Raw genomic sequence first — 26,620 nt, 5'->3', positions numbered from 1 at the left:
AAAGAAACAACTGTTTTTAATGGTTAAATGTAACAATGTATAGTGAATTATTAAATGCACATATCAGAAATGTGGGAGGCTATATTTGTAAGTAGTAGTCTTGAATAGATTTAGGTGACCATTTACATCCAGTGCAGGTTTGAGTCCAGACAGGATTAGATAAGTGCTTTCTCATGCACAGTTATGTAACAATACACTTATTATGATGATGATGTGGCTGTTCAGACAGGCTGGTTAGGGCTGATTCTCTGTTGCTTTTCTGGTGAAAGGGACTCAGGGTTGGGTAAGGAAAGCTAGGTCACTAGAGGCTGGATGGAGGTGGGCATTTCAATCATAAGGGCAACTTACTGTAATGTATGAGGGTCGTGCGACAGGGGTGTTGGCAGGGGTTATAGTGATGCTACTGGTGATCTTGCTGCCGCCTTTGATGTGGCAGCCGTTGGTCAGTACTGGTGTCCTTGGTTCCTGTTCGGGGGTGTGGTACGGTCCCCCAGACTGGCTCTGAGTTATACCATTAATAGACTGGATATAGGGGCTCCCAAGATGGATGTGGATCTTGTTGTCCTCTGTGGTGATGACGCTGGGACCAGTGCTGTTAGACCTCTGGAGCTGCCAACCGTTCTGTCTCTCCGGGCTCACAGGGAACATGGCTTGACCTATGACCTCACTGGATTCAAGCGATCCAGTACTGACTGTTACCATCTTGATGGGAGAGCCGGTGTGGTCAGGTGACACTGACCTTGAGGAGTCTGGGGACTTTACAGTGATGGGGGTCATGGTGAGAGGGGAGAGGACTCTTTCAGGGCAGCCAAACCCCTCTGGGGGCAGGGAGCTCTTTGTTCTGGCATCTGGGGAGATGGCAGCATTTGGGATGATGGTGATTCTCTGTTTTGGTGGGGCTCTGCTGGTGGGGATAACTGCGGTGCTGGTATAGGATGCGGCATTGTCGGCGGTGGGGCTGCTGATATCCAGTGTGGCCGTGTTGTGCCTATGGTCCGGCGTTACCTTGATGTGTAAGGGCTGCCCTGGGGTGTGTGCAAGCGTCACATCTCCTTTCTGGACAAAGTTACCCTTTAACAATTTGCCGTTAAATGTATGGGGATTGTCCTTGTCGTTGGGTGAAAGTTTGCTGAATGGCCTCACATTACTGTTTTGGTGGTTCAAGCTTTCAATGCTTGTTAGCGGAGGCGAGTTGCACATAAGGTCAAGATCCTGGTTTTGATTTGGGTCCTCTCCATCGATCTCCTCATACAGTTTACAGCTGAGCGCCAGCGGAGCCAGGCTCCTGTAGTCAGGTGGCAGGGTGTCTGCGGGCTCCGTCTGCACCTCCTTGGTGGACAGGTGGAGGTCTGAGAAGCGTCGACCATTCATGCCGGGCCGGAGGCTCTTGCTGAATCGCCGGTACCTGTCCAGCTCATGGGTCAGTCCCTCCATCTCTCTGGCCAGCTCCCTGTTCCTGACCTCCTGCTGGGTCAGCCTCTTCTGCAGGGTAGAGCTGTCCATTTGCACTCGACAGATGGACTCCTCCGTCCCCATCAGCCACTGGACCTTCTCCTTGAGAGCCTCCAGCTCTCTTTTGAGGAGAACAGACTTGACCTGCTCCTCCTGAAGTCGCCTGAGGAGGAGGTGCTCCTGGTTTCTCTCCTTCTTCTCTGCCAACTGGTACTTAGAGACCTCCTTCCTGGACTCCTCCAGCTCCACTGCCAGGGCCCTGGCTCTCTCCTGCTCCTTGGACCACCTCATCTCCAGGGAATCAAAGTCCTCCTCGGCCTTCATCAGTTCACCCTCTACCACTCCCTTCTGCATGAATCTCCTGCTCAGTCTGTCTACCTCCTGGGTGAGTTCTTTGACTTTATTCTCTTCTTGTTGGTAGCAGTGGTTAGTGTTGTCCAGCAGGGGGATCTTGACTTCTCGACAGAACTCCACCCCTTTGACCTCCAGGACCTGAATCCTCTTTTTCAGGGTGCTAACTTTTCTCTGCAGATCCCCGCTCCTATCCTCCTCTGCCCTCAGCCTCACCCGCAGCTCGTCCCGGTCTTTCGCCACTCTCTGAATCCTCTCCTCGAGCTCTGCTTTAGACCTCAGTGCCTTGCGGCTCTCCTCAATGAGTTTCTCTGTGGCTGTCGACACACTGTCACGCTCAGCCTGCAGTTTCCCATCCTTCTTCTCCTGGAGTTTCTCCTCTGTTTGCCTGACTCTCTCGGACATGTTCTTCCTCTCTTCAACCAGCACCACCGTGAGTGTTCTCAACTTGGCAAAGTCCAGTCTCAACGCCCCCTCTGATCTTTCCAGCTGGCCCTCGATGACTTCCAGTTCCCTCACCCGCACCTTGAGGGTATACAGCTCTCCAGACAGCTGCTTGGTGCTGGCCCTCTCCTTCTCCAGGCTTCCCTTCAGAGCACTGCACTCCTGCCTGCTTTTTCCCAGAGCCTCCTCCAGTCTGTCCAGGTCACTGATCCGATCATTCAGCTTGTCCACCTCAGCCTTCAGGCTTCGGCTCTGGCTGGACTCCCTCCCCAGTTTGCGGTCTAGGTCCCGGCATTGGTCTCCCATGCGGATCAGCTCCTCGTCCTTTCCTTCCATCTCCACCACTCTCCTCCTCAGCTGTTCCACTTCTGAAAGCAAGCCAGGGGTTGTTGCGCACCCTTCTCCCCTGTGGCTTAGCCTGTCCCTCAGCTCCTGCAGCTCCTCCTCTGCCCTCTTGAGGGCGCTCCTGGTCCCCTCCAGCTCATCCAGCTGTCGGCTGAGTGCGGCCAACCGCTGTCGCAGCTGTCGGTTCTGGGCATCCTCATTGGCCAGTTTGGCCATCATGGCTTCCTGGTTGAGGTGGAAGTGGGAAGCTTGTTCGCGTAACTCTGCTTCCAAGCGAATTACTTTAAGCTCCTGCTCCTTTGCCCTGGAATGGGTGGAGTTTAGCTCCTGTTGGGCGTGGTCGTCAATGTCCGTCAGTTCCTGGACACGTTTGCTCTGCTGTGAAAGCTGATCTGTAAGGCGTTGCTGCTCGTCAATGACCAACAATGCAAAAGACTTGAGTTTAGTCAGCTCTTCCTTTAAAGCAGAGACCTCTTTCTCGCTCTTTTCCTCCTTTCTTTCCCTGTAGGCTTTCTCCTGGATGAGCAGCAGCTTCAGCCTGTAGAAGAGGGACACAAACAAAATGTAGTTTATATTGAAAAGTGTGGTTTAACTTAGTGATGTAGGCTAACATATTTAAAAGTCTACAACTAGACTTCTGTTCAAGGTTTACAAGCTTTTACATTTAATCAAGACATGCAATGGCTGCCTGCATTTCTCTCTCATCTGAATGCAATGTTTTCCAATGTGGAAGTCCTCCCACACTCTTTTCCACTACAGTACACTGCTGAGCTGGTGAGCTACCATTCAGACAGGAAATGTACCATGTCCTTGACGGAGACATAATTTCCTCCCTGTTCCCTGGCCCTCCATGCTCTCTAGGAACAAACTCTGTTCCTAGATGGACAACCCGTGTTATCCATCTCATTTTCCTCCGGTCTCCACGGCCCTGTCCCGCTGGTATTTGCGAGGATGTTTTGACTGGCATCACAGATGGTGCTTTGTCAGGGAGCAGTTGGTTAATTAAGGGGTTCCTCTACCCCTTAGTACCCTCTCTACTGCATCTTGTCCTGCCTGTGTACCTACTTTGATAGGAATTCCCCCTTGTTCCACAGGCAATTACAGACTGGCTACGTTTACAAAGTCCTCCAGATTTCACCATATACACCGGCATAAACATGTTGGAAAATACATGCACAAACACACACACTGACATTAGCATGCACAAAGCTGATATAAGTTGACTTTTTTTAACATTAATTTCATATTCATTTTTTTGTGTTGTAAAATCTTTCCCATTTATAGCCTGGTTACGGATGCCTATAGGGTTTCTATAGGGCTAGCGTGCGGAGTTACATTGAGGGTTTCTGACGTTTTCTGTAAGGTCTTGCATTGCGATGTATTATGTTTGATTCATTTGCAATGCAATTTAGTAGTTTATTTTCTCTAAATATTTGGGGTTGTTTTTATGAGCATTTTCATGGCATGTCATAAGTTTTACGACAGTACAGAAATGCTAATGAGCTTGATAACTGTCAGTACTCAATGGGGATTTTCTTATACATACACACACACACACACACACACACACACACACACACACACACACACACACACACACACACAGGCCCAAAACACACACACACACAGGCCCAAAACACACACACACACAGGCCCAAAACACAGCCTAATTCTACAGTAGCTAGACAAACTGGTCACAAAGTTTACCCTTCATTTTGTACTTTTCCAGGATTCCTTCATGGAAAAACTGAATGCTGTGTTCTATTAGTGCTATTTAACTTAATACGTTTGAACTTGGCACATCTTCTCACTGAAAATTCCCAACTGATTTATCACCAACATGGTTTGGAATGCTGTAAAATCCATGCCGGGAGCGTTGTGGGAAATGTGAACTGAGTTTGGGATTAGCTCATCGCTCTACCGGTAAATGTGATTAGTGCTAGTAACCATACTCAACATTTTGTTTGTCTGTGTGTGAATATGTAGGCTAATGTAGCCTATCATTTCTAGTAATATCAATGAAGAGGAATATTTGATCATGATGATTTGATCATGATTTAGCAGCTGTATTACTGTTATAGGATACCTTTTCTCTAGACTGGATGTCTTTTTTTCTAGACTTGTCTGATAAGTCAAACGTATGGGTGCAATTTCATTTGAGTGTTTGACAAATACTTTAAGCCTAATTTAGCATGTTATCATGATTTTGTGTCATAAATCTATGCTATGTGTAGGCTAATAAGAGCAGATCTAAATCCATCACTGGATAGCTAAATAATTACTTGCAATTTTAGGAGTAATTTGCAGAACCTAAAAGTAGGCTAAACCATTTCACCCACTCATACACACTATTCTGTAGCGTTTTCCTTAGTTCATCTGGGTTTGTTCCTACCTGATCTGTAAAGTCTCGGGATCAATTCCTATTCCCTCCGCTCACCCACCTCTCCTTCCCGGCGTTCCTCGCAATGTGGGCATTCCAGGCAGAAAACTAACATTATGAGACGTGTTCTCAACACACTCCCAGCCAGACAGCACAGCCCTACAGCACATTACATCATCAACAAGACCTTATAAGGGGCTCTGACAGCCTCGTGTGTGTGTGTGTGTGTGTGTGTGTGTGTGTGTGTGTGTGTGTGTGTGTGTGTGTGTGTGTGTGTGTGTGTGTGTGTGTGTGAACGCATTTTGAAAGATGTGTGTTTGTCATGTTTGTTACTTTTTTATCTCTGTGTTCAAACATATACATATATATATTTGTGTGTGTGTGTGTTGGAAATCAGCCCATTCCAGATGAGGTCATGTTGCAGCCATGCCAGAGGCTGAAGGGAAGGACCGAGGAAGAGTGTACTCCGAGAGAGAATGAATGATAGAAGAGGGACCTCACACTCCATCTCAGTTCTAACAAGTTACTTGGCAACGCTCACATTAGTGTAGAGTACAGTAAGGACAATGCTGTGTGTGTGTGGAGTAGAGGTCGACCGATTATGATTTTTCAACGCCGATACCGATTATTGGAGGGCCAAAAAAGCCGCTGCCGATTTTATTTCCTTTTTTTAAATTTGTTTTATGACAATTACAACAATACTGAATGAACACTTTTTTTTTACTTAATATAATGCATCAATAAAATCAATTTAGCCTCAAATAAATAATGAAACATGTTGAATTTGGTTTAAATAATGCAAAACAAAGTGTTGGAGAAGAAAGTAAAAGTGCATTATGTGCCATGTAAAAAAGCTAACGTTTAAGTTCCTTGCTCAGAACATGAGAACATATGAAAGCTGGTGGTTCCTTTTAACATGAGTCTTCAATATTCCCAGGTAAGAAGTTTTAGGTTGTAGTTATTATAGGAATTATAGGACTATTTCTCTCTATACCATTTGTATTTCATATACCTTTGACTATTGGATGTTCTTATAGGCACTTTAGTATTGCCAGTGTAACAGTATAGCTTCCGTCCCTCTCCTCGCTCCTACCTGGGCTCGAACCAGGAACACATCGACAACAGCCACCCTCGAAGCAGCGTTACCCATGCAGAGGAAGGGAAACAACTACTAGTCTCAGAGCGAGTGACGTTTGAAACGCTATTAGCGTGCACCCCGCTAACTAGCTAGCCATTTCACATCGGTTACACCAGCCTAATCTTGGGAGTTGATAGGCTTGAAGGGGTGGAACGTTCCAACAGGAATCTGTTCCAAAAAAAGTAAAGTAAAAGGTTGCCAACCAACAATGCATACAAAGTAGCAACGCATACAAACCTAGCTAACTAGCTGCAGAATAGGCATCAACTCACCACGTAGCTTATTCTTAATGTTTGTCCATAGGCAAACAGACATGTGAGGACAGACATTTTTTGGAATAAACGTGATGAGTGAAAAACCACTCCCTACCCGGTATCTTATTCTGCCGCTATACAACTTTGTATGCGTTGTTTTTTGGAAACCTTGTTATTTACAAAGTTTTTGGAATAGATTCCTGTTGGAACGTTCCACAAATTATACCCACCCAGGTTGAAGTCATAAACAGCGCGATGCTTGAAGCACAGCGAAGGGCTGTTTGAATTAACGCTTACGAGCCTGCTGCTGCCTACCACTGCTCAGTCAGACTGCTCTATCAAATCATAGACTTAATTATAATATAATAAACACACAGAAATAAGAGCCTTTGGTCATTAATATGGTAGAATCTGGAAGCTATCATCTCGACAACAAAAGTTTTTTTCTTTCAGTGACATACGGAACCGTTCCGTATTTTATCTAACGGGTGGCTAAGTCTAAATATTCCTGATAGGCATTGATGTTTATGGTTAGGTACATTGGTGCAACGACAGTACTTTTTTCGCAAATGCGCTTGTTAAATCAACACCCGTTTGTCGAAGTAGGCTGTGATTCAATGATAAATTAACAGGCACCGCATCGATCATATGCAACGCAGGACACGTTAGATAAACTAGTAATATCATCAACCATGTGTACTTAACTAGTGATTATGTTAAGATAGACTCATAAAAAAACGATCAAATGCTAGCTAGCAACTTACCTTTGCTTCTTGCTGCCCTCGCGTAACAGGTAGTCAGCCTGTTAATCCTTGTGGAGTGCAATGTAAGGCAGGTGGTTAGAGCGTTGGACTGGTAACCGAAGGTTGCAAAAACGAATCCCCCTGAACAAGGCAGTTAACCCCCGTTTCTAGGCCGTCATTGTAAATAAGAATGTGTTCTTAATCTGACTTGCCTAGTTAAATAAAGGTGTAAAAAAAAAAAAATCCAGTAAATCGGTGGCCAAAAATACCGATTGTTATGAAAACTTGAAATCGGCCATTCCGATTAATTGGTCGACCTCTAGTGTGGAGCTACATGTTTGTGCTAGCCGCCGAGCCTGATAACCTGACATCATCGTAGGTCTGCAATCACATCCGTGTGTGTGTGTGTGTGTGTGTGTGTGTGTGTGTGTGTGTGGGTATGGTCTCTTTCTCTCCATCACTCTCTCTTTCTAATATATGGGACAGATGCATTGTGAGGCCTATGGCAGCTCTAATCCATATAAGGTGTTCTATAGGTGTACAGAAATGCTTTCTCCTCAGGAACCCTGGCTGAGGAACAACACGCACGTGCGCAAAAAATACACTGTGCGCACGTGCACACACACAGTACCAGTCAAAAGTTTGGACACCTACTCATTCAAGGGTTTTTCTTTATTTTTACAATTTTCGACATTGTAGAAAAATAGTGAAGACGTCAAAACAAAGAAATAACACACATGGAATCACGTAGTAACCAAAGAAGTGTTAAACAAATCAAAATATATTTGAGATTCTTCAAAGTAGCCACCCTTTGCCTTGATGACAGCTTTGACACTCTTGGAATTATCTCAACCAGCTTCACCTGGAATGCTTTTCCAACAGTCTTGAAGAAGTTCCCACATATGCTGAGCACTTGTTGGCTGCTTTTCCTTCACTCTACAGTCCAACTCATCCCAAACCATCTCAATTGGGTTGAGGTCGGGAGATTGTGGAGGCCAGGTCATGTGATGCAGCACTCATCACTCTTCTTCTTGGTAAAATAGCCCTTACACAGCCTGGAGGTGTGTTGGGTCATTGTCCTGTTGAAAAGAAATTATAGTCCTACTAAGCGCAGACCAGATGGGATGGCGTATCGCTGCAGAATGCTGTGGTAGCCATGCTAGTTAAGTGTGCCGTGAATTCTAAAGAATTCACTGACAGTGTCACCAGCAAAGCACCATCACACCTCCTCCATGCTTCACAGTGGGAACCACACATGCGGAGATCATCTGTTCACCTGCTCTGCGTCTCACAAAGACACGGCGGTTGGAACCAAAAATCTCACATTTGGACTCATCAGACCAAAGGACAGATTTCCACTGATCTAATGTCCGTTGCTCGTGTTTCTTGGCCCAAGCGAATCTCTTCTTCTTATTGGTGTCCTTTAGTAGTGGTTTCTTTGCAGCAATTTGACCATGAATGCCTGATTTCACGCAGTCTTCTCTAAACAGTTGATGTTGAGATGTCTGTTTCTTGAACTCTGTGAAGCATTTATTTGGGCTGCAATTTGTGAGGCTGGTAACTCTAATGAACTTATCCTCTGCAGCAGAGGTAACTCTGGGTCTTCCTTTCCTGTGTCGGTCCTCATGAGAGCCAGTTTCATCATGGCACTTGATGGTTTTTGCAACTGCACTTGAAGAAACTTTCAAAGTTCTTGAAATGTTCCGGATTGACTGACCTTCGTGTCTTGAAGTAATGATGGACTGTCGTTTCTCTTTGCTTATTTGAGCTGTTCTTGCCATAATATGGACTTGGTCTTTTACCAAATAGGGCTATCTTCTGTATAACACCCCTACCTTGTCACAACACAACTGATTGGCTCAAATGCAAATGAACTTTTAACAAATGCAAATTAACTTTTAAGAAGGCACACCTGTTAATTGAAATGCATTCCAGGTGACTACCTTATGAAGCTGGTTGAGAGAATGCCAAGTTTGCAAAGCTGTCATCAAGGCAAAGGGTGGCTACTTTGAAGAATATCATATACAATATATTTTGATTTAACACTTTTTTGGGGTATTACATGATTCCATATATGTTATTTCATAGTTTTGATGTTTTCACTATTATTCTACAATGTAGGAAGTTGTAAAAATAAAGAAAACCCTGGAATAAGTGTGTGTCAACTTTTGACTGGTACTGTTCCCTCTATACTCAAAAACACATACTCTTACATACACTGAGTGTACAAAACATTAGGAACACCTTCCTAATATTGAGTTGCACCCCACCCCCCTTTTGCCCTCAGAACAGCCTCAATTCGTCAGGGCATGGACTCTACAAGGTGTCAAAAGCATTCCACAGGGATACTGGCCCGTGTTGACTCCAATCCTTTTCACAGTTGTGTCAAGTTGGCTGGATGTTCTTTGGGTGGTGGACCATTCTTGATACACATGGGAAACTGTTGAGCATGTAATACCCAGCAGCGTTGCAGTTCTTGACACAACCCAACTGTTGCGCCTGACACCTATTTCCATACCCCTTTCAAACGCACTTGTCATTTTTGTCTTGCCCATTCACCTTCTGAATGGCACACACAAACAATCCATGTCTCAAGGCTTAAAAATATATATATTTTTTAATTATCTTCTCCTCTTCATGTACACTGATTCGAAGTGGATTTAACAATAAAGGATCATAGCTTTCACCTGGTCAGTCCATGTCATGGTTAGAGCAGGTATTTTGTACACACTGTTGTATACTGAGACACGTATTCAAACACATACACTTACATATACTGACACGCACACAATATCTCCCCCTTATTCACTCACAGAAAGATGCATTTGGAGCTCTCTGTTTCTCATGGGAACTGTTGCTCTAGAGGAACACAGCATTGTGGCTAAACACTGCTCAATCTACTCTGAAGAGGAAATGGATGTTTTTCCCTTTTGTTTTTGCAGGGGGGGGTCTCAAGTCCCAATTAAGTGTGAAATATGTCCCCTGTGACATGCCGTCATCACACAAGCATTTCCAAAACCGCCTGAAGGTCCCCAGTTCTCTGGAAATGTCTCTATTTATGGAAGGGACTGTTGGTGAGTGTGTATGGTTGTGAATTAGTCAACATTGGCCACATTGACCCACACACACACACACACACACACAAGGAAGTCGCTCATGTGACATCCATTAAACTTGGACCAATCTGATTAGCAGCATGTGGCTCCAATTCCAGTATGCTACAACGCTGTAATATCCCTGATTCTTTCAGGTAGTAGTTTAGTCTGACGGCAGGAACTGCTGGATGTTGTTGTAACTACTGTTGCTTCCTAAGTGTGTTAGCTAGAGCCAGAGTTTTTTTACATTTATTTCTATAACCCGTTTCTGTAAAACTTTGTCTGGACCATTAGCCTAGGCGTTTTACCTGGTCAGGCCCCATGGTCAGGGAAACACTCCTGTTCCTAGCTAAAGAGTACGGAATTATAAATTATTTGGAAACGGAAGGAATTTGTTGCGGATCAGACAGTGCTTCTCATTGAATCCACGGTCCTGTAAATACTTCAGGAATACGTTGTTCCTTCCTTGAAGTATCCGATAAGTAGCCTATATGCCCTGACATCACTGGATTGGTGAAAGCTATGTAATTGAAGTCTTGCCGATCGTGACACATATAAATCCTAGGAAGGGAGGAAGAATGAAGGAAGGAAGTATTTTTGAAAGTATTCAGAGGACCACTAACTCTAAGCACAGGGTTTAATGGGGTCCTGTTTCCCTTCAAGGAGGGTCTGGCTGCGTCATTGCCTGTCCACAATTACACGGATAATTGGAGCCCTCAAAGGCATTTCCAGGAAAGCCCTCAAACATGGCTTCCTCATAATAGGCCTGTTATGAGAAGGGCTCTCTCTTTCTTTCTCTTTCTCTCGGTCTCTTTCTTTCTCTCGGTCTCTTTCTTTCTCTTTCTCTCGGTCTCTTTCTTTCTCTTTCTCTCGGTCTCTTTCTTTCTCTTTCTCTCGGTCTCTTTCTTTCTCTTTCTCTCGGTCTCTTTCTTTCTCTTTCTCTCGGTGTCTCTCTCTCGGTGTGTGTGTGTCTCTCTCTCTCTCTCTCTCTCGGTGTGTGTGTGTGTGTCTCTCTCTCGGTGTCCCTCGGTCGGTCTCTCTCTCTCTCTTTGTAGATCTCTTGCCTTCTTTCCACTGTTTGAGAGGTATAATTTCTAGACATTTAGAGAATTTTTTTGGAACCATGGTTGATGAGTCCACCAGTTGGCCAGCACTCGATCCCTTTCCAGGGTCATTTAGAAGGCTGAACAGATATGCACAGTGAACTGCTGTTCACTAGTTATCGTACACTGCTACACTGCCGTAGCTGCATGTTTTGCACTCTACTCAACATAATTCTAGAACTCAGGCGATTGGACAGAATGGTTTTTAAACAACACTTGTGACTTTTATGAAACCGATAGATGTTTGTGACAATGCAGTTGCTGTTTGCAACTATCTATATGTACGTGTCTTATGTCCCTGTCAGTGGTAGTAGTCCTTAGTCAGCAATGTGGGTGTGTATCTGGGGTTTACTCTATCAGTGTTGCGCCTGTCAAGGGCTCCCTGTAGTCCTAAATGCCTCTAATCTGCTCTCGTTCTAATTAGATCCAACTCTCCATCGAGTCATTTCATTCCAAACTTCTCCACAGGGTGTTCAGTTGTGATTTAGAAGTGCTCTGTTTTTGTGACAAAACTATTGGGTGGTTTGGGGCTGTGTATTTTGAGCTTGGTACAGTCCAGAGCCTGTCCTCAGAGTCCTCTACGCAAGGCAACTGAATGAGCCCAGCAGTTCAGACTATGGATGCACATGTTTTTGCATTTTTCTGCCTGTATCAAATCATTAACCAATATCTTAGACCATACTAGTAGAAATGTGAATGAACCAAGCCATTTAGGCCGTATCGACAGAGTGAGTGTTTGAGATCATGAGAGTTGGGGACGTTTGGGGTGTGAGTGAGTCCTATAGAATGCACGTGTGTGCGCGCTGAACATCTGTGTGTGTCGTCAACAATGTGTAAACGATTAACACTGAAGACCTGTCAACCCAATGAAATCCATTCAGGTGTATTTTGTGGCTTTTGACAAATGTGTTCTAATGATCTAAAGTCACGCTGTTGCTACTTCCTGTAAACACACAGTCCAGTTCAGAGTGAATGATGACAGGTCCTACTGCCTGTAACACACAGTCCAGTTCATAGTGAATGATGACAGGTCCTACTGCCTGTAACACACAGTCCAGTTCATAGTGAATGATGGCAGGCCCTACTGCCTGTAACACACAGTCCAGTTCAGAGTGAATGATGACAGGCCCTACTGCCTGTAACACACAGTCCAGTTCATAGTGAATGATGGCAGGCCCTACTGCCTGTAACACACAGTCCAGTTCAGAGTGAATGATGGCAGGCCCGTGTGCCAAATGGTTTATTTGCATGTAGTCCTACTGTAGCTATGATTGGCTATGGCGACCGGTCTGTGTAGAGTCTAGTGCTGGACAAGACTGACATTTTATTTACTGCAGGGCCTATCAATTGTCCAAACCCACGGCCGCTTTTCAACTCTATATTGATATAGAATTTTCACTCTACATCATTCCCAAACAGTCCATGAAAGTGTGAAAATGACCATATCTAAGTGCTCGCTTCTCAAATGTAAAAAAGTAGTCCTATTCTTTCTGGGGGTGTATATGAACTAGAGGTCGACCGATTAATCGGAATGGACGATTTTAATTAGGGCCGATTTTTTTGAAGTTTTCATAACAATCGGAAATTGGTGTGATATCGGCGATTTTTATTTTTTTAAAATATATATATATATATATATATATATATATATATATATAGATATATATATAGATATATAGATATATAGATATAGATAGATATATCTAGATAGATATCTATCTATCTATCTATACTGCTCAAAAAAATAAAGGGAACACTTAAACAACACAATGTAACTCCAAGTCAATCACACTTCTGTGAAATCAAACTGTCCACTTAGGAAGCAACACTGATTGACAATAAATTTCACATGCTGTTGTACAAATGGAATAGACAACAGGTGGAAATAATAGGCAATTAGCAAGACACCCCCAATAAAGGAGTGGTTCTGCAGGTGGGGACCACAGACCACTTCTCAGTTCCTATGCTTCCTGGCTGATGTTTTGGTCACTTTTGAATGCTGGCGGTGCTTTCACTCTAGTGGTAGCATGAGACGGAGTCTACAACCCACACAAGTGGCTCAGGTAGTGCAGCTCATCCAGGATGGCACATCAATGCGAGCTGTGGCAAGAAGGTTTGCTGTGTCTGTCAGCGTAGTGTCCAGAGCATGGAGGCGCTACCAGGAGACAGGCCAGTACATCAGGAGACGTGGAGGAGGCCGTAGGAAGGCACCAACCCAGCAGCAGGACCGCTACCTCCGCCTTTGTGCAAGGAGGAGCAGGAGGAGCACTGCCAGAGCCCTGCAAAATGACCTCCAGCAGGCCACAAATGTGCATGTGTCTGCTCAAACGGTCAGAAACAGACTCCATGAGGGTGGTATGAGGGTCCGACGTCCACAGGTGGGGGTTGTGCTTACAGCCCAACACCGTGCAGGACGTTTGGCATTTGCCAGAGAACACCAAGATTGGCAAATTCGCCACTGGCGCCCTGTGCTCTTCACAGATGAAAGCAGGTTCACACTGAGCACGTGACAGACGTGACAGAGTCTGGAGACGCCTTGGAGAACGTTCTGCTGCCTGCAACATCCTCCAGCATGACCGGTTTGGCGATGGGTCAGTCATGGTGTGGGGTGGCATTTCTTTGAGGGGCCGCACAGCCCTCCATGTGCTCGCCAGAGGTAGCCTGACTGCCATTAGGTATCGAGATGAGATCCTCAGACCCCTTGTGAGACCATATGCTGGTGCGGTTGGCCCTGGGTTCCTCCTAATGCAAGACAATGCTAGACCTCATGTGGCTGGAGTGTGTCAGCAGTTCCTGCAAGAGGAAGGCATTGATGCTATGGACTGGCCCGCCTGTTCCCCAAACCTGAATCCAATTGAGCACATCTGGGACATCATGTCTCGCTCCATCCACCAACGCCACGCTGCACCACAGACTGTCCAGGAGTTGGCGGATGCTTTAGTCCAGGTCTGGGAGGAGATCCCTCAGGAGACCATCCACCACCTCATCAGGAGCATGCCCAGGCGTTGTAGGGAGGTCATACAGCCACGTGGAGGCCACACACACTACTGAGCCTCATTTTGACTTGTTTTAAGGACATTACATCAAAGTTGGATCAGCCTGTAGTGTGGTTTTCCACTTTAATTTTGAGTGTGACTCCAAATCCAGACCTCCATGGGTTGATAAATTGGATTTCCATTGATTATTTTTGTGTGATTTTGTTGTCAGCACATTCAACTATGAAAACAAAAAAGTATTTAAGATTATTTCTTTCATTCAGATCTAGGATGTGTTGTTTAAGTGTTCCCTTTATCCCTTTTTTTTTTAGACCTTTATTTAACTAGGCAAGTCAGTTCAGAACACATTCTTATTTTCAATGACGGCCTAGGAACGGTGGGTTAACTGCCTTGTTCAGGGGCAGAAAGACAGATTTTTACCTTGTCAGCTCAGGGATTCAATCTTGCAACCTTACGGTTAACTAGTCCAACGCTCTAACCACCTGCTTTACATTGCACTCCACGAGGTTACGCGAATGCAGTAAGAAGCCAAGGTAAGTTGCTAGCTAGCATTAAACTTATCTTATAAAAACAATCAATCAATCATAATCACTAGTTAACTACACATGGTTGATGATATTACTAGTTTATCTAACCTGTCCTTCGTTGCATATAATCGCTTAGGTACACGTTGCTTCAACCATAAACATCAATGCCTTTCTTAAAATCAATACACAAGTATAGATTTTTAAACCTGCATATTTAGTTTATATTGCCTGCTAACATGAATTTCATTTAACTAGGGAAAATGTGTCACTTCTCTTGCAAACAGAGTCATGGTATATGCAGCAGTTTGGGCCGCCTGGCTCGTTACGAACTGTGAAAACTGTGAAGACTATTTCTTCCTAACAAAGACAGCCGACTTCGCCAAACGGGGATGATTTAACAAAAGCGCATTTGTGAAAAAAGCACAATCGTTGCACGACTGTATCTAACCATAAACATCATTGCCTTTCTTAAAATCAATACACAGAAGTATATATTTTTAAACCTGCATATTTCGCTAAATGAAATCTAGGTTAGCAGGCAATATTAACCAGGTGAAATTGTCATTTTGCGTTCATTGCACGCAGTCAGGGTATATGCAACACTTTGGGTAATTTGTCAGAATTGTACGTAATTATGACATAACACTGAAGGTTGTGCAATGTAACAGGAATAACGTTTTGTTTTCGATATGATAGTTTCCGGATTCGACCATATTAATGACCTAAGGCTCGTGTTTCTGTGTGTTATTATGTTATAATTAAGTCTATGATTTGATAGAGCAGTCTGACTGAGCGATGGTAGGCAGCAGCAGGTTCGTAAGCATTCATTCAAACAGCACTTTCGTGCGTTTTGCCAGCAGCCCTTCGCAATGCATTGCGCTGTTTATGACTTCAAGCCTATCAACTCCCAAGATGAGGCTGGTGTAACCGATGTGAAATGGCTAGCTAGTTAGTCGGGTGCGCGCTAATAGCGTTTCAAACGTCACTCGCTCTGAGACTTGGAGTAGTTTTTTCCCTTCCTCTACATGGGTAACGCTGCTTCGAGGGTGGCTGTTGTCGATGTGTTCCTGGTTCGAGCCCAGGTAGGAGCGAGGAGAGGGACGGAAGCTATACTGTTACACTGGCAATACTAAAGTGCCTATAAGAACATCCAATAGTCAAAAGTATATGAAATACAAATCGTATAGAGAGAAATATTCCTATAAAAACTACAACCTAAAACTTCTTACCTGGGAATATTGAAGACTCATGTTAAAGGGAACCACCAGCTTTCATATGTTCTGAGCAAGGAACTTAAACGTTAGCTTTTTTACATGGCACATTTTGCACTTTTACTTTCTTCTCCAACACTTTGTTTTTGCATTATTTAAATCAAGTTGAACATGTTTCATTATTTATTTGAGGCTAAATTGATTTTATTGATGGATTATATTAAGTTAAAATAAGTGTTCATTCAGTATTGTTGTAATTGTCATTATTACAAATAAATAAATGGGGGGGAAAATCGGCCGATTAATCGGTATCGGCGTTGAAAAATCATAATCGGTCGACCTCTAATATGAACAGGTTTTGATAAGATTTCATGTCCCTGAAATGCTGTCAATTTTAAGTTGAACTATAAGAAATCTAAGATGTGCCAAATAAATTCTATCCAGTTTAAAGCTCCAGCATTTGGTTAGCAAACGTGTTAGCTAAGTGGCTAGATGTCAAGGTTAAGATCAAGCTTCTTGGTTACAACAGAGACATTCTAGCCTGAGTACCAGTCTCTTTAACTAACAGTTGATCCTGATTCGATAACCCTCACAGCTATCCTCCAATCAAAACGATTTTTTTCTCTCCACAGAACATGCTGGTATCCGGTTGCTAAGCAATTGTTTTGTTTGTCCAGATAAAACCAGCTAGCTCATGTCTTAATTCTCAAACTAAATACATACTGCAATTCCAACCACTAAACCACTTTTGCTTTGATTTTAAGCATCAAATTACTATCCTAGCTAACAGCTAAAGGTTTATTTTTGACTTTATGTTGATGTTATTTCCAACAACCAATGAGCAATTCCTCCATAAATCCTGAGATTGCCAAAAGACCAGTCGATTTGTCAATGAAATGGAGTGGCAAGGAATGCAGTGTTAGCCAAAAAGACTGGTACCCAGAATAGAGACATTCAATCCCCTCCTGGATCAATATCCCTGTTGCCTAAATAGTTTTTTATTTGTGAAATATCGGCCCTTGTGTGGGCTTCAGGTATTACTGTGCTATGCTTTCGACAAATCGATTGGTTGACATTTTTAAATAAGTATTTTTCCATATTTAAACACACCCTAAGTGTTTTAATCAAATCAACTATATGCACTGAGCTTGTCTGATACTTGAAGCACAGTGTTTGAAATAATGAAGACACAAAGCACTCGAGGTAGCCCGGCGGGAATTGATTTGGGCCGGGCTTGGACTTGCCGCACAGTGTAAAAAATAAATAAAACATTTCTAAACAAATGACAGCGGGTGCCTGTGTGACTGGCACATGTTGTCTCTCTCTCCTCTGTGCTGCAGCGACCAGGGACCACAGCACAGTAGCAGTGTTTGTGGCACAGTCCGTGGTGCTGAAGCTGCAACATGATTACAGCCATTTCTAGTTTCTTGTGTTTTTTCTCTGACTGAAAAGTTAACTTACCGAAATCCCTTATTTGTTTAGGAAAAACATTCCCTCAGCCCTTGCTCTTTTTACGTGACACATGTATGCATCACATGCCCGTGACCAATATGGCCTGACCTATAGCATATCATAATCACATCAATAAATTGGTTATAAACAAACTCCAACACCATAATATGTGACAGCATAATAGATACGGAGGACGTGAAAAATAAACTGGTTGCTCATGAGGGAAAGGGGAAGTCTGATGTGTGGAAGACCTTTGACTTAGTTGTGGAATCTATTGGAGATCCAGAAAAAGGAGGATGGTTTTAGGAGGAAGCACTACATAATAGGTGCTGTTAGATTTTTGTTTTTATATTGAAATTTGACTGTTTGGAACAATATAAACAACACTAAAGTGGGTGTTCTAACAAAACAAAAAAGTTTTATTTGTGAATGCAATTGCTGACATGTTGCAGTTTATTTATTGTTTAGGCTAATTATTCAAGGATCATTTCATTTTAAAACTAAAATGCTTTATTGCATTTCAAAGCATGAATGACTCATGCTGTGATGACATGAACGAATGAATGATTTGATACAGTAGCCTGTATTTTGAAATATAGGCCTAAGTAGGTTACGGTATTAAGACGGCTAAACAGGATGCGCTTTTAGGCCTACAGCTCGATTGTGGTTATACAAGGATACTATACTAAGCCTACTTATGAAGATGGAAAGAAATTCCACAAATTAACAAGGCACACCTGTTAATTGATATGCATTCCAGGTGACTACCTCATGAAGCTGGTTGAGAGAATGCCAAGTGTGCAAAGCTGTCAAGGCAAACCGATATTAAGTGGATGTCTTTGAACCCCCGAGTGGATGAATTGAGAGAATGAGGAAGAGAGATTTAAGAGGAGATGAGTGGGAGACATTCCTCACTGAGGCACTGAATATTATGAGGGAGGGAGAGAGCGAGACATAAGATCAGTGTTTTAATTACGCAAGAGATGGGATTGAGTGATGATTAAAGAGAGCGAGAGAGATAAAGGGCAGATTAAATTTGAGATACGTTCCCTGCTCAGTGTCATCTCCTACTTCCACTATTTACTTTTCCCTCCAGCACTAACAACCATGTGTATTCTCTTGTCAAGGTGTAGACATTTCTCTTGCTGTAATGTTTTGAGAGAGTGTCACAGACCCGATGTCCAACCTTCTCTCTGTCAAGCTTCAGGGAATAGCCTGTGTTTGTTTATTTTTAGAAAGGGAGAGAAGCCGAGAGGATAAGTAATGCAGTAAAGACAGTCTGATTGAAGGAGTGTGTCTAATATCAAAGATAAACATGGCAGATTAAATTTAAGCATTGTGAGGCTTCGAGGGTGTGTGTGTGTGTGTGTGTGTGTGTGTGTGTGTGTGTGTGTGTGTGTGTGATCTCATTCTTTTAGAATGTTCTCAGTCCACCTGCATATGAGGGAGATATATGCATGCCCTTTATACTTCAGGGGTCAAGTTATAGTTCAGAAATCTGCATCTTCAAAGCGCAAATCTGCATTTAAACAGTTTCACCTATATTTTATATTGAACGTTTTTTATTTAATAGTGATCAGGGGTGTGCAACTATAGTTTTCCTTCACAGAAAATACATTAGTGCAACACATCAGGAAGCCAAAGCTTCATTTTCATCAGATGATAATAGAAGTGCAACACTATTTGGCTAGCAGCCACACAAGTGAACAAGCTGAACGAAAAAAAACGATGTATTTTTTTCCAAAAACTATGCATGGTCATCATATTTATAATGTTTATCTTTGGAAATGTAGCAGGTTACATTCTTCCCAATGTTTAGCTTGAAGTTAATCTTGCATTTTACCAGAGAAAAGTGTACAGCTCAGTCAAAGCGCTGTCTGCTGGTAGAATGCCCGTTCATGAAGTTTTTATGTGAGTAGAGAAGTGCGACTGAAGCACAAAATTAGTCCGATGCCGAGCAGAAATTACAATAAGGAGCATTTTAGAGCTGTTTACAAAACGCAGCAAGATATTTTTTTATGTGTTAAAAAGGCATAATTCTGCATTAACACAACCCCTGTCCTCTTGCCTGTCCTATGCCTAGAATGAGCTCTTCCAGGAGATGAAGTAGAGAAATTATAGACTGGTTAGCTGATGACAACATCAGGAAAATGATGCGTGTGCTTCGAAAGGTCAGAAGGCTGTGTGTAGTGATTCTGGATGGCCAGATGGCTAGCAACACATGACAAGAAGATGCCATGTGGGGAATCCTAAGTGGCTTGTTTGATCTTGCTCTTAATACCGTGTCTTGTTGTGACTTAATATTGCAAAAATGCCGCTAGCTAGCTAGCTAGCTAGCGGTCGGTGGGTGTCACTGACCTCTCACGGTCCTGCTCCAGTAGACAGGTGAGGTCGTCGCTGCGCTGCAAGAAGGCGCGGTGCTGCTGGTCCTGCTCCTCCAGCCTGCAGAGGGCGCCACCGTGGGAACGCTCCACCTGCAGCAACTGCTCCAGCATCCGCCTGTAGCTCTGGTTCCCCGTCTTCACCAACCGGTCCAGCTAACTCAGAGCGAGAGACGGACATGAAGACTGGGCTGAACTTAAAACACTGTGGTTCTCATTGTGTCGTTTGAAACGGGCAATGGGTTAGTATGTTGGTTGGTTTATCATTTGCTATCTCTACTGCAAACTCATGCCTCAAAGCATACACACTCCTAAGTTTGACTGACGGCTTTAATAGAAATAGGGTTTATAGCCTGTTACCTCAGCCATGGGTTTCTCATAGACATCCTGCTGTTGGGCCTCAGAAGCCTGGTCCTGGAGTGAGTCTCTCTGCAGGGCTCGAAGCACCTCTCCTGTGGTGACAAAGCCATACTGGGCCTCCAGCAGAGCCAGATCCATTTTCTCTGCTTTCAGGACCGTGATCACCTCATCTCTTGCCTGGTGAGATGGATAGATATAATTATAAAAGGAGGGATGAAGAATGAAAGAGATGAAGAGATTGGACTCCCAACAGAAGGAGAAAATGTGTCCTATACAGCTGTAGTGTAGGCTGTGTGTGTGTCATGCTCTGTGAGGCATGTCTAGGAGTGTTTTACCCATGGTTTTAGTCACAGTCACAATAGGCTCCTCTGTTAGAGTCTGAATCATTCTGTCTCTACAGCTCACATACAGCTGGGCTCAACTCAGTTTAGAACAAATGTCCCAGTGATGACGTCAATGCGTGATGTATGACGGTTACCACAGCCACAAAATCATAAACCTTGCCTATTTCTACAATTTCTCTTATTAAAATGTGATTTTAAATCTAACCTTAACCACACTGCTAACCTTATTCCTAACCCTAACCTTAAATTAAGACCAAAAAGCAAATTTGTACGCCATAGCCAATTTTGACTTTGTGGCTGTTGTATCTAGTGGAAACCATGTACGACTCGCATTTTTACTTATACGGATTTGACCATATTGTGGTTTTGAACATGGCCAAGTCTGAGCTATAGCCTCGTACGACCATCCTGATCTGGTGAGCTTACAGAGCACAGCGGTCATGACTGTGGATCAGGCAAATAGGCTAACTCCTCTTCTATAAACCTAGGTCCAAAGACACTAGGACTGATCTATCCTGTCCTCACCTGCAGCTCTCCCTCCATTATACTGAGGAGGAACACGAGGTCATCCCTGGACAGGTCTTTCCCCCGCTCTCCTCCCATGCTGTCCCTCAGGACAGTGCCCTTTGGGGAGTATAGGTGGGCCACGGAGTTCTGGGAACCATAGCCGTTCCGGGCAGCCATGTTGGAGCTGTTGCTACGGGAATGCACCTGGGAGGGAGGGAGAGAGGGTAAGTGAAGGAGTGAGAGATTTAGGGACATGGAGAGGAAGTGTGAGAGGGGGAGAAAAAGAGGGAGAGAGTAAAGGGAGGTTATTGCAGCGACGGGGACAGTGGTATTATTTGAAGCAGAGCACTCAAGTAGGCCTATTTCTTGTTTGAATGAACTAGTGCCTGTGTGTATCAGTTACAGCTTTAATGACTTTATTACAGCTGATGTAAACACTGAGGTATGTAGTCATAACCAGCCGCCTAGGGCTTAAAAGATGGCTTCAGCATGCTTGCTTATGTTTCTCAGGCCATCTATAGTTTCTCTGTTAGCACATAATTGACTGGGGGTCTGGCTGTCTGCTTGACCAAGGGCTTAATTACAGACCATATGAACGTGTGTGTGTGTGTGTGTGTGTGTGTGTGTGTGTGTGTGTGTGTGTGTGTGTGTGTGTGTGTGTGTGTGTGTGTGTGTGTGTGTGTGTGTGTGTTCTCAACGCTGACTCCAACAGGTTACAGCAATGGCAAACAATGCTGGTCCAACCGCAGAATATCCTTTTAATAAAGTAGGCCCAATAGTATCTCTGCACATACTCATTTAGGAGAAACATTAAAGCATCTGAGAGAATCATCCTAATGCCCAGCCAAAGCATTCTATGTTTAGAATTTAAGGGTTACACAGAGCTCGAGCCAATAGGTGAGCTCATTCACAGAACACACACGCACGCACACAAGATAGGCCTGGTAACACACGCTAACGCACGTGCACAAATACACTATAAACAGGACACGAGTTTCCAGAGTTACACAGCAGTGAAAGATTAGTCCGATGTCCCAACAACACAAGAATGGGGGAGTAGGAATGTAGGCTACAGCTGGATGCTGTCATCAAAACAGTCCAATAAGGTCGTTTGAAAGAGGAAGCCAAAGTAGACAGATTATTAAAGGGGGTTTTGTGTGTGTGTGTGTGTGTGTGTGATTTGTTAAATCAAAGTTTATTGGTGCATACACAGTTTAGCAGATGTTATAGCAGGTGCAGTATAATGCCAATGTCACTAGCTCATAACAATGCAGTAAAATGTCAAACAAGTACACAAATAATTACAATGTAAAAAAGTACAGCAAAAACAAGTCGTGACAAATCCAATTGTGTGTGTCAGAGCTGTCTAAGTTGTTATCCTCTTCTTATCGACTACTTAGACAGATGGAGATATCTGGCCTTCATTTTCTCTGGCCTCCCTCGCTCCACTCGTTTACTGGGATGGAAGGAATGATAAAGTAAGCCTTTAATGAGGTCCCATTCTAACAGCAAGTACTTCCAACCTAGGACTCACAGCCGCAAATGCCAGTCCACAGCGCACAACACACACACACACACACACACACACACACACAGGGCTGTGACGGTAATTGGAAAACCATGGTGTTGACGGTTTTGGATGGAGACCGACATGAGGAGAAAAAAAAAACTGTCAAAACCATTGATAAAAAAACAAACCGGTAATACAACGTTTTATCAATGCTATTTTTCTGTAGGTATACTTTACCCATAGCGGGAGTGTTAACTATTGATTATATGGTATTGTTTTGCTAACTTAGTCTGTCTATAAAACTGTATACATCTTTTGATCAGCAAATCCGCTGAAAAAAGAAACCTTTGAAGGTCAATTCAGTTCATTGGAGGGGGGCGGGTGAAAAGTGGGGCCCCGGGGGTAACTATAGCACCTATTAGAGAACTACCGATAGGGATTTTGTTGAGTCTGATGCCAATACCAAATTTATTTTTATTTTGGGGTGGGGGTCAAGGATGCCAATGGCCGATATTCAATGTCATTAAATTCAAAAATGTTGATGACATTTCCCAGAGACAGCCATATATGTATTAATGCATTAAATTTAAAATCGAACAATACATTTTACTTTGTTTTTACCAATCTAACAACATAATGGTAATCGTTTTATTTGAATGGGAAAACTCTTGATAAACTGGGTCAATCAAGGTGGCATAGGCCTACTCACAATACAGGTGAATGCACATTCAATAGGAGTGTGTGCATGCATCGCATTATTAAGCTTGTTTTAGCTGATCAGTGGAGACTATGGTGCTACAGATGACCGTCTGTTTGCTTTCATTTGGGACTTACATTGGCCTACTGATCAACAACATTTGAATAGAAGCGTCACTCCAGCATGGCATGCCTGTATGGAAGGACATCATCTGGTTAGAGTCAGTTTGCGCTGTTCTGTGAAGGGAGTAGAACGCAGCGTTGTAAGAGATCTTCAGTTTCTTGGCCGTTTCTCGCATGGAATAGCCTTAATTTCTCAGAACAAGAATAGACTGACGAGTTTCGGAAGAAAGTTATTTGTTTCTGGCCATTTTGAGCCTTTAATCGAACCCACAAATGCTGATGCTCCAGATACTCAACTAGTCTAAAGAAGGACAGTTTTATTGCTTCTTTAAATCAGAACTACAGTTTTCAGCTGTGCTAAAATAATTGCAAAAGGGTTTTCTAATGATCAATTAGCCTTTTAAAATGATAAACTTGGATTAGCTAACACAACGTGCCGTTGGAACACAGTAGTGATGGTTGATGATAATGGGCCTCTGTAGATATTCCATAACAAATCTGCCGTTTCCAGCTAGAATAGTAATTTACAACATTAACAATGCCTACACCATATTTCTGATCAATTTGATGTTATTTTAATTGACAAAAAATAGCTTTTCTTTCAAAAACAAGGACATTTCTAAGTGACCCCAAACTTGTGTGTGTGTGTGGAAATCAGTCAAACTATGGATTTCACATGACTGAGAACACAGATATGCATTTGTTGGTCACAGATACCTTTAAAAAAAAAAAAAAGTAGGGGCGTAGACCAGAGAACCAGTCAGTATCTGGTGTCACCACCATTTTCCTCATGCAATGCGACACATCTCCTTCACATAGAGTTGATCAGGCTGTTGATTGTGGCCTGTGGAATGTTGTCCCCCTCCTATTCAGTTGCTGGATATTGGTGGGAACTGGAACACTCTGTCGTGCACGTCGATCCAGAGCATCCCAAACTTGCTATTGTGAGTATGCAGGCCTTGGAAGAACTAGGACATTTTCAGCTTCCAGGAATTGTGTACAAATCCTTGTGACATGGAGCTGTGCATTATCATGCTAAAACATGAGGTGATGGCACCGGATTAATTGCACAACAATGGGCCTCAATGACAATGGGATCTTGTCACGGTATCTTTGTGCATTCAAATTACCGTTGATAAAATGCAATTGTGTTGTCCGTAGCTTATGACTGCCCATACCATAACCCCACCACCACCATGGGACGAGCAAACCTCTCGCCCCCACAACGCCATACACGTGGTCTGTGGTTGTGAGGCCGGTTGGACGAACTGCCAAATTCTCTTAAACGACATTGGAGGCGGCTTATGGTAGAGAAATTAACATTCAATTATCTGGCAACAGCTCTGGCGGACATTCCTGCAGTCAGCATGCCAATTGCACGCTCCCTTAAAACTTGAGACATCTGTGGGGTTGTGTGACAAAACTGCTCATTTTAGAGTGACATTTTATTGTCCCCAGCACACGGTGCACCTGTGTAACGATCATGTTGTTTAATCAGCTTCTTGATATGCCACACCTGTCAGTGTGATGGATTATCTTGGCAAAGGACAAAGGCACACTAACATGGTTGTTAACTAATTTGTGCACAAAATGTTAGAGAAATAAGCCTTTTGTGTATGGAACAATTCTGGGATCTTTTATTTCAGCTTATGAAGCATGGGACCAACACAGCTCGTGAACACCACAGATAAAAGGGTTAGTTATCGTCATCTTTGCCAACAGGTCTCATAGCTACCAAATAGATGATTGTTGAGTTGTGAATGTCATTGAAAGATAAAATAAGAACTGTCTTATAAATTAGGGTTATTTTACACCTAGCTACAGATGAAGTCGGAAGTTTACATACACCTTAGCCAAGTAAATTTTAACTCAGTTTTTCACAGTTCCTGACATTTAATCCTAGTAAACATTCCCTGTTTTAGGTCAGTTATGATCACCACTTTATTTTAAGAATGTGAAATGTCAGAATAATAGTAGAGGGAATTATGTATTTCAGATTCCAAGTGGGTCAGAAGTTTACATGCACTCAATTAGTATTTGGTAGCATTGCCTTTAAATTGTTGAACTTGGGTCAAACGTTTTGGGTAGCCTTCCACAAGCTTCCCACAATAAGTTGGTGAATTTTGGCCCATTCCTCCTTACAGAGCTGGTGTAACTGAGTCAGGTTTGTAGGCCTCCTTGCTCGCACACACTTTTTCAGTTCTTCCCACAAATTATCTATGGGATTGAGGTCAGGGCTTTGTGATGGCCACTCCACTCCTCCTTGACTTTGTTGTCCTTAAGCCATTTTGCCACAACTTTGGAAGTATGCTTGGGGTCATTGTCCATTTGGAAGACCCATTTGCGACCAAGCTTTAACTTCCTGACTGATGTCTTGAGATGTTGCTTCAATATATCCACATAGTTTTCCTGCCTCATGATGTCATTTATTTTGTGAAGTGCACCAGTCCCTCCTGCAGCAAAGCACCCCCACAAGATGATGCTGCCACCCCTGTGCTTCACGGTTGGGATGGTATTCTTTGGCTTGCAAGCCTCCCCCTTTTTCCTCCAAACATAACGATGGTCATTATGGCCAAACAGTTCTATTTTAGTTTTCTACAAAAAGTACGATCTTTGTCCCCATGTGCAGTTTCAAACTGTAGTCTGGCTATTTTATGGTAGTTTTTGAGCAGTGGCTTCTTCCTTGCTTAGCGGCCTTTCAGGTTATGTTGATATAGGACTCGTTTTACTTTTGTACCTGTTTCCTCCAGCATCTTCACAAGGTCATTTGCTGTTGTTCTGGGATTGATTTGCACTTTTTGGTCCAAAGTACGTTAATCTCTAGGAGACAACGCCTCTCCGTTCTGAGCGGTGTGACGGCTGTCTTGTCCCATGGTGTTTATACTTGCGTACTATTGTTTGTACAGATGAACGTGATACCTTCAGGTGTTTGGAAATTGCTCCCAAGGATGAACCAGACTTGTGGAGGTCTACAATTTTTTTTCTGAGGTATTGGCTGATTTCTTTTGATTTTCCCATGATGTCAAGCGAAGAGGCACTGAGTTTGAAGGTAGGCCTTGAAATTCATCCACAGGTACACCTCCAATTGAATCAAATGATGTTAATTAGCCTATCAGAAGCTTCTAAAGCCATGACATAATTTTCTGGGATTTTCCAAGCTGTTTAAAGGGACAGTCAACTTAGTGTATGCAAACTTCTGACCCACTAG

At 43.3% G+C, this 26,620-nt stretch overlaps 2 protein-coding genes across 3 annotated transcripts in view; one reads left to right on the top strand and one right to left on the bottom strand.

Annotated features, from left to right (window-relative positions):
- On the bottom strand, positions 1-21,282 carry LOC106586698 (filamin A-interacting protein 1-like). The gene is made up of 4 exons (XM_014174244.2): positions 21,102-21,282; positions 20,233-20,409; positions 19,850-20,028; positions 1-3,130 (listed from the first exon to the last, which is right to left on the bottom strand). Exons 1-4 carry the CDS (start codon positions 21,258-21,260, stop codon positions 328-330), a joined length of 3,318 nt encoding a protein of 1,105 aa, XP_014029719.2. The 5' UTR covers positions 21,261-21,282; the 3' UTR covers positions 1-327.
- The window catches only part of cmss1 (cms1 ribosomal small subunit homolog), an 83,850-nt gene that overhangs the window by 30,998 nt on the left and 26,232 nt on the right, over positions 1-26,620 (top strand). The window contains exon 2 of one of the 2 annotated variants that reach the window (XM_014174250.2): positions 10,050-10,181. The exons of the other annotated variant lie outside the window; for it this stretch is intronic. Coding sequence (XP_014029725.1) covers positions 10,050-10,181 — 132 coding nt within the window. The remainder of the gene's footprint in view (positions 1-10,049; positions 10,182-26,620) is intronic. 2 annotated transcript variants of the gene reach the window in all.

Source organism: Salmo salar, chromosome ssa25 (assembly GCF_905237065.1).
Source record: "Salmo salar chromosome ssa25, Ssal_v3.1, whole genome shotgun sequence".
NCBI classification, from domain to species: Eukaryota; Metazoa; Chordata; class Actinopteri; order Salmoniformes; family Salmonidae; genus Salmo; species Salmo salar.
The sequence above is the reverse complement of the archived record's forward strand: the minus strand, read 5'-3'. Positions and strand labels throughout refer to the sequence as shown.

Bases quoted from the DNA above. Each gene is read 5' to 3' on its own strand.
- LOC106586698 (XM_014174244.2), bottom strand. From the start codon at position 21,260: ATGGCTGCCCGGAACGGCTATGGTTCCCAGAACTCCGTGGCCCACCTA. The intron at 20,410-21,101 runs GTGAGGACAGGA...CCATCTCACCAG, and splicing joins TAATGGAGGGAGAGCTGCAG to GCAAGAGATGAGGTGATCAC. The intron at 3,131-19,849 runs GTCAGTGACACC...CCTCTTCTACAG, and splicing joins CTGGAGCAGGACCGTGAGAG to GCTGAAGCTGCTGCTCATCC.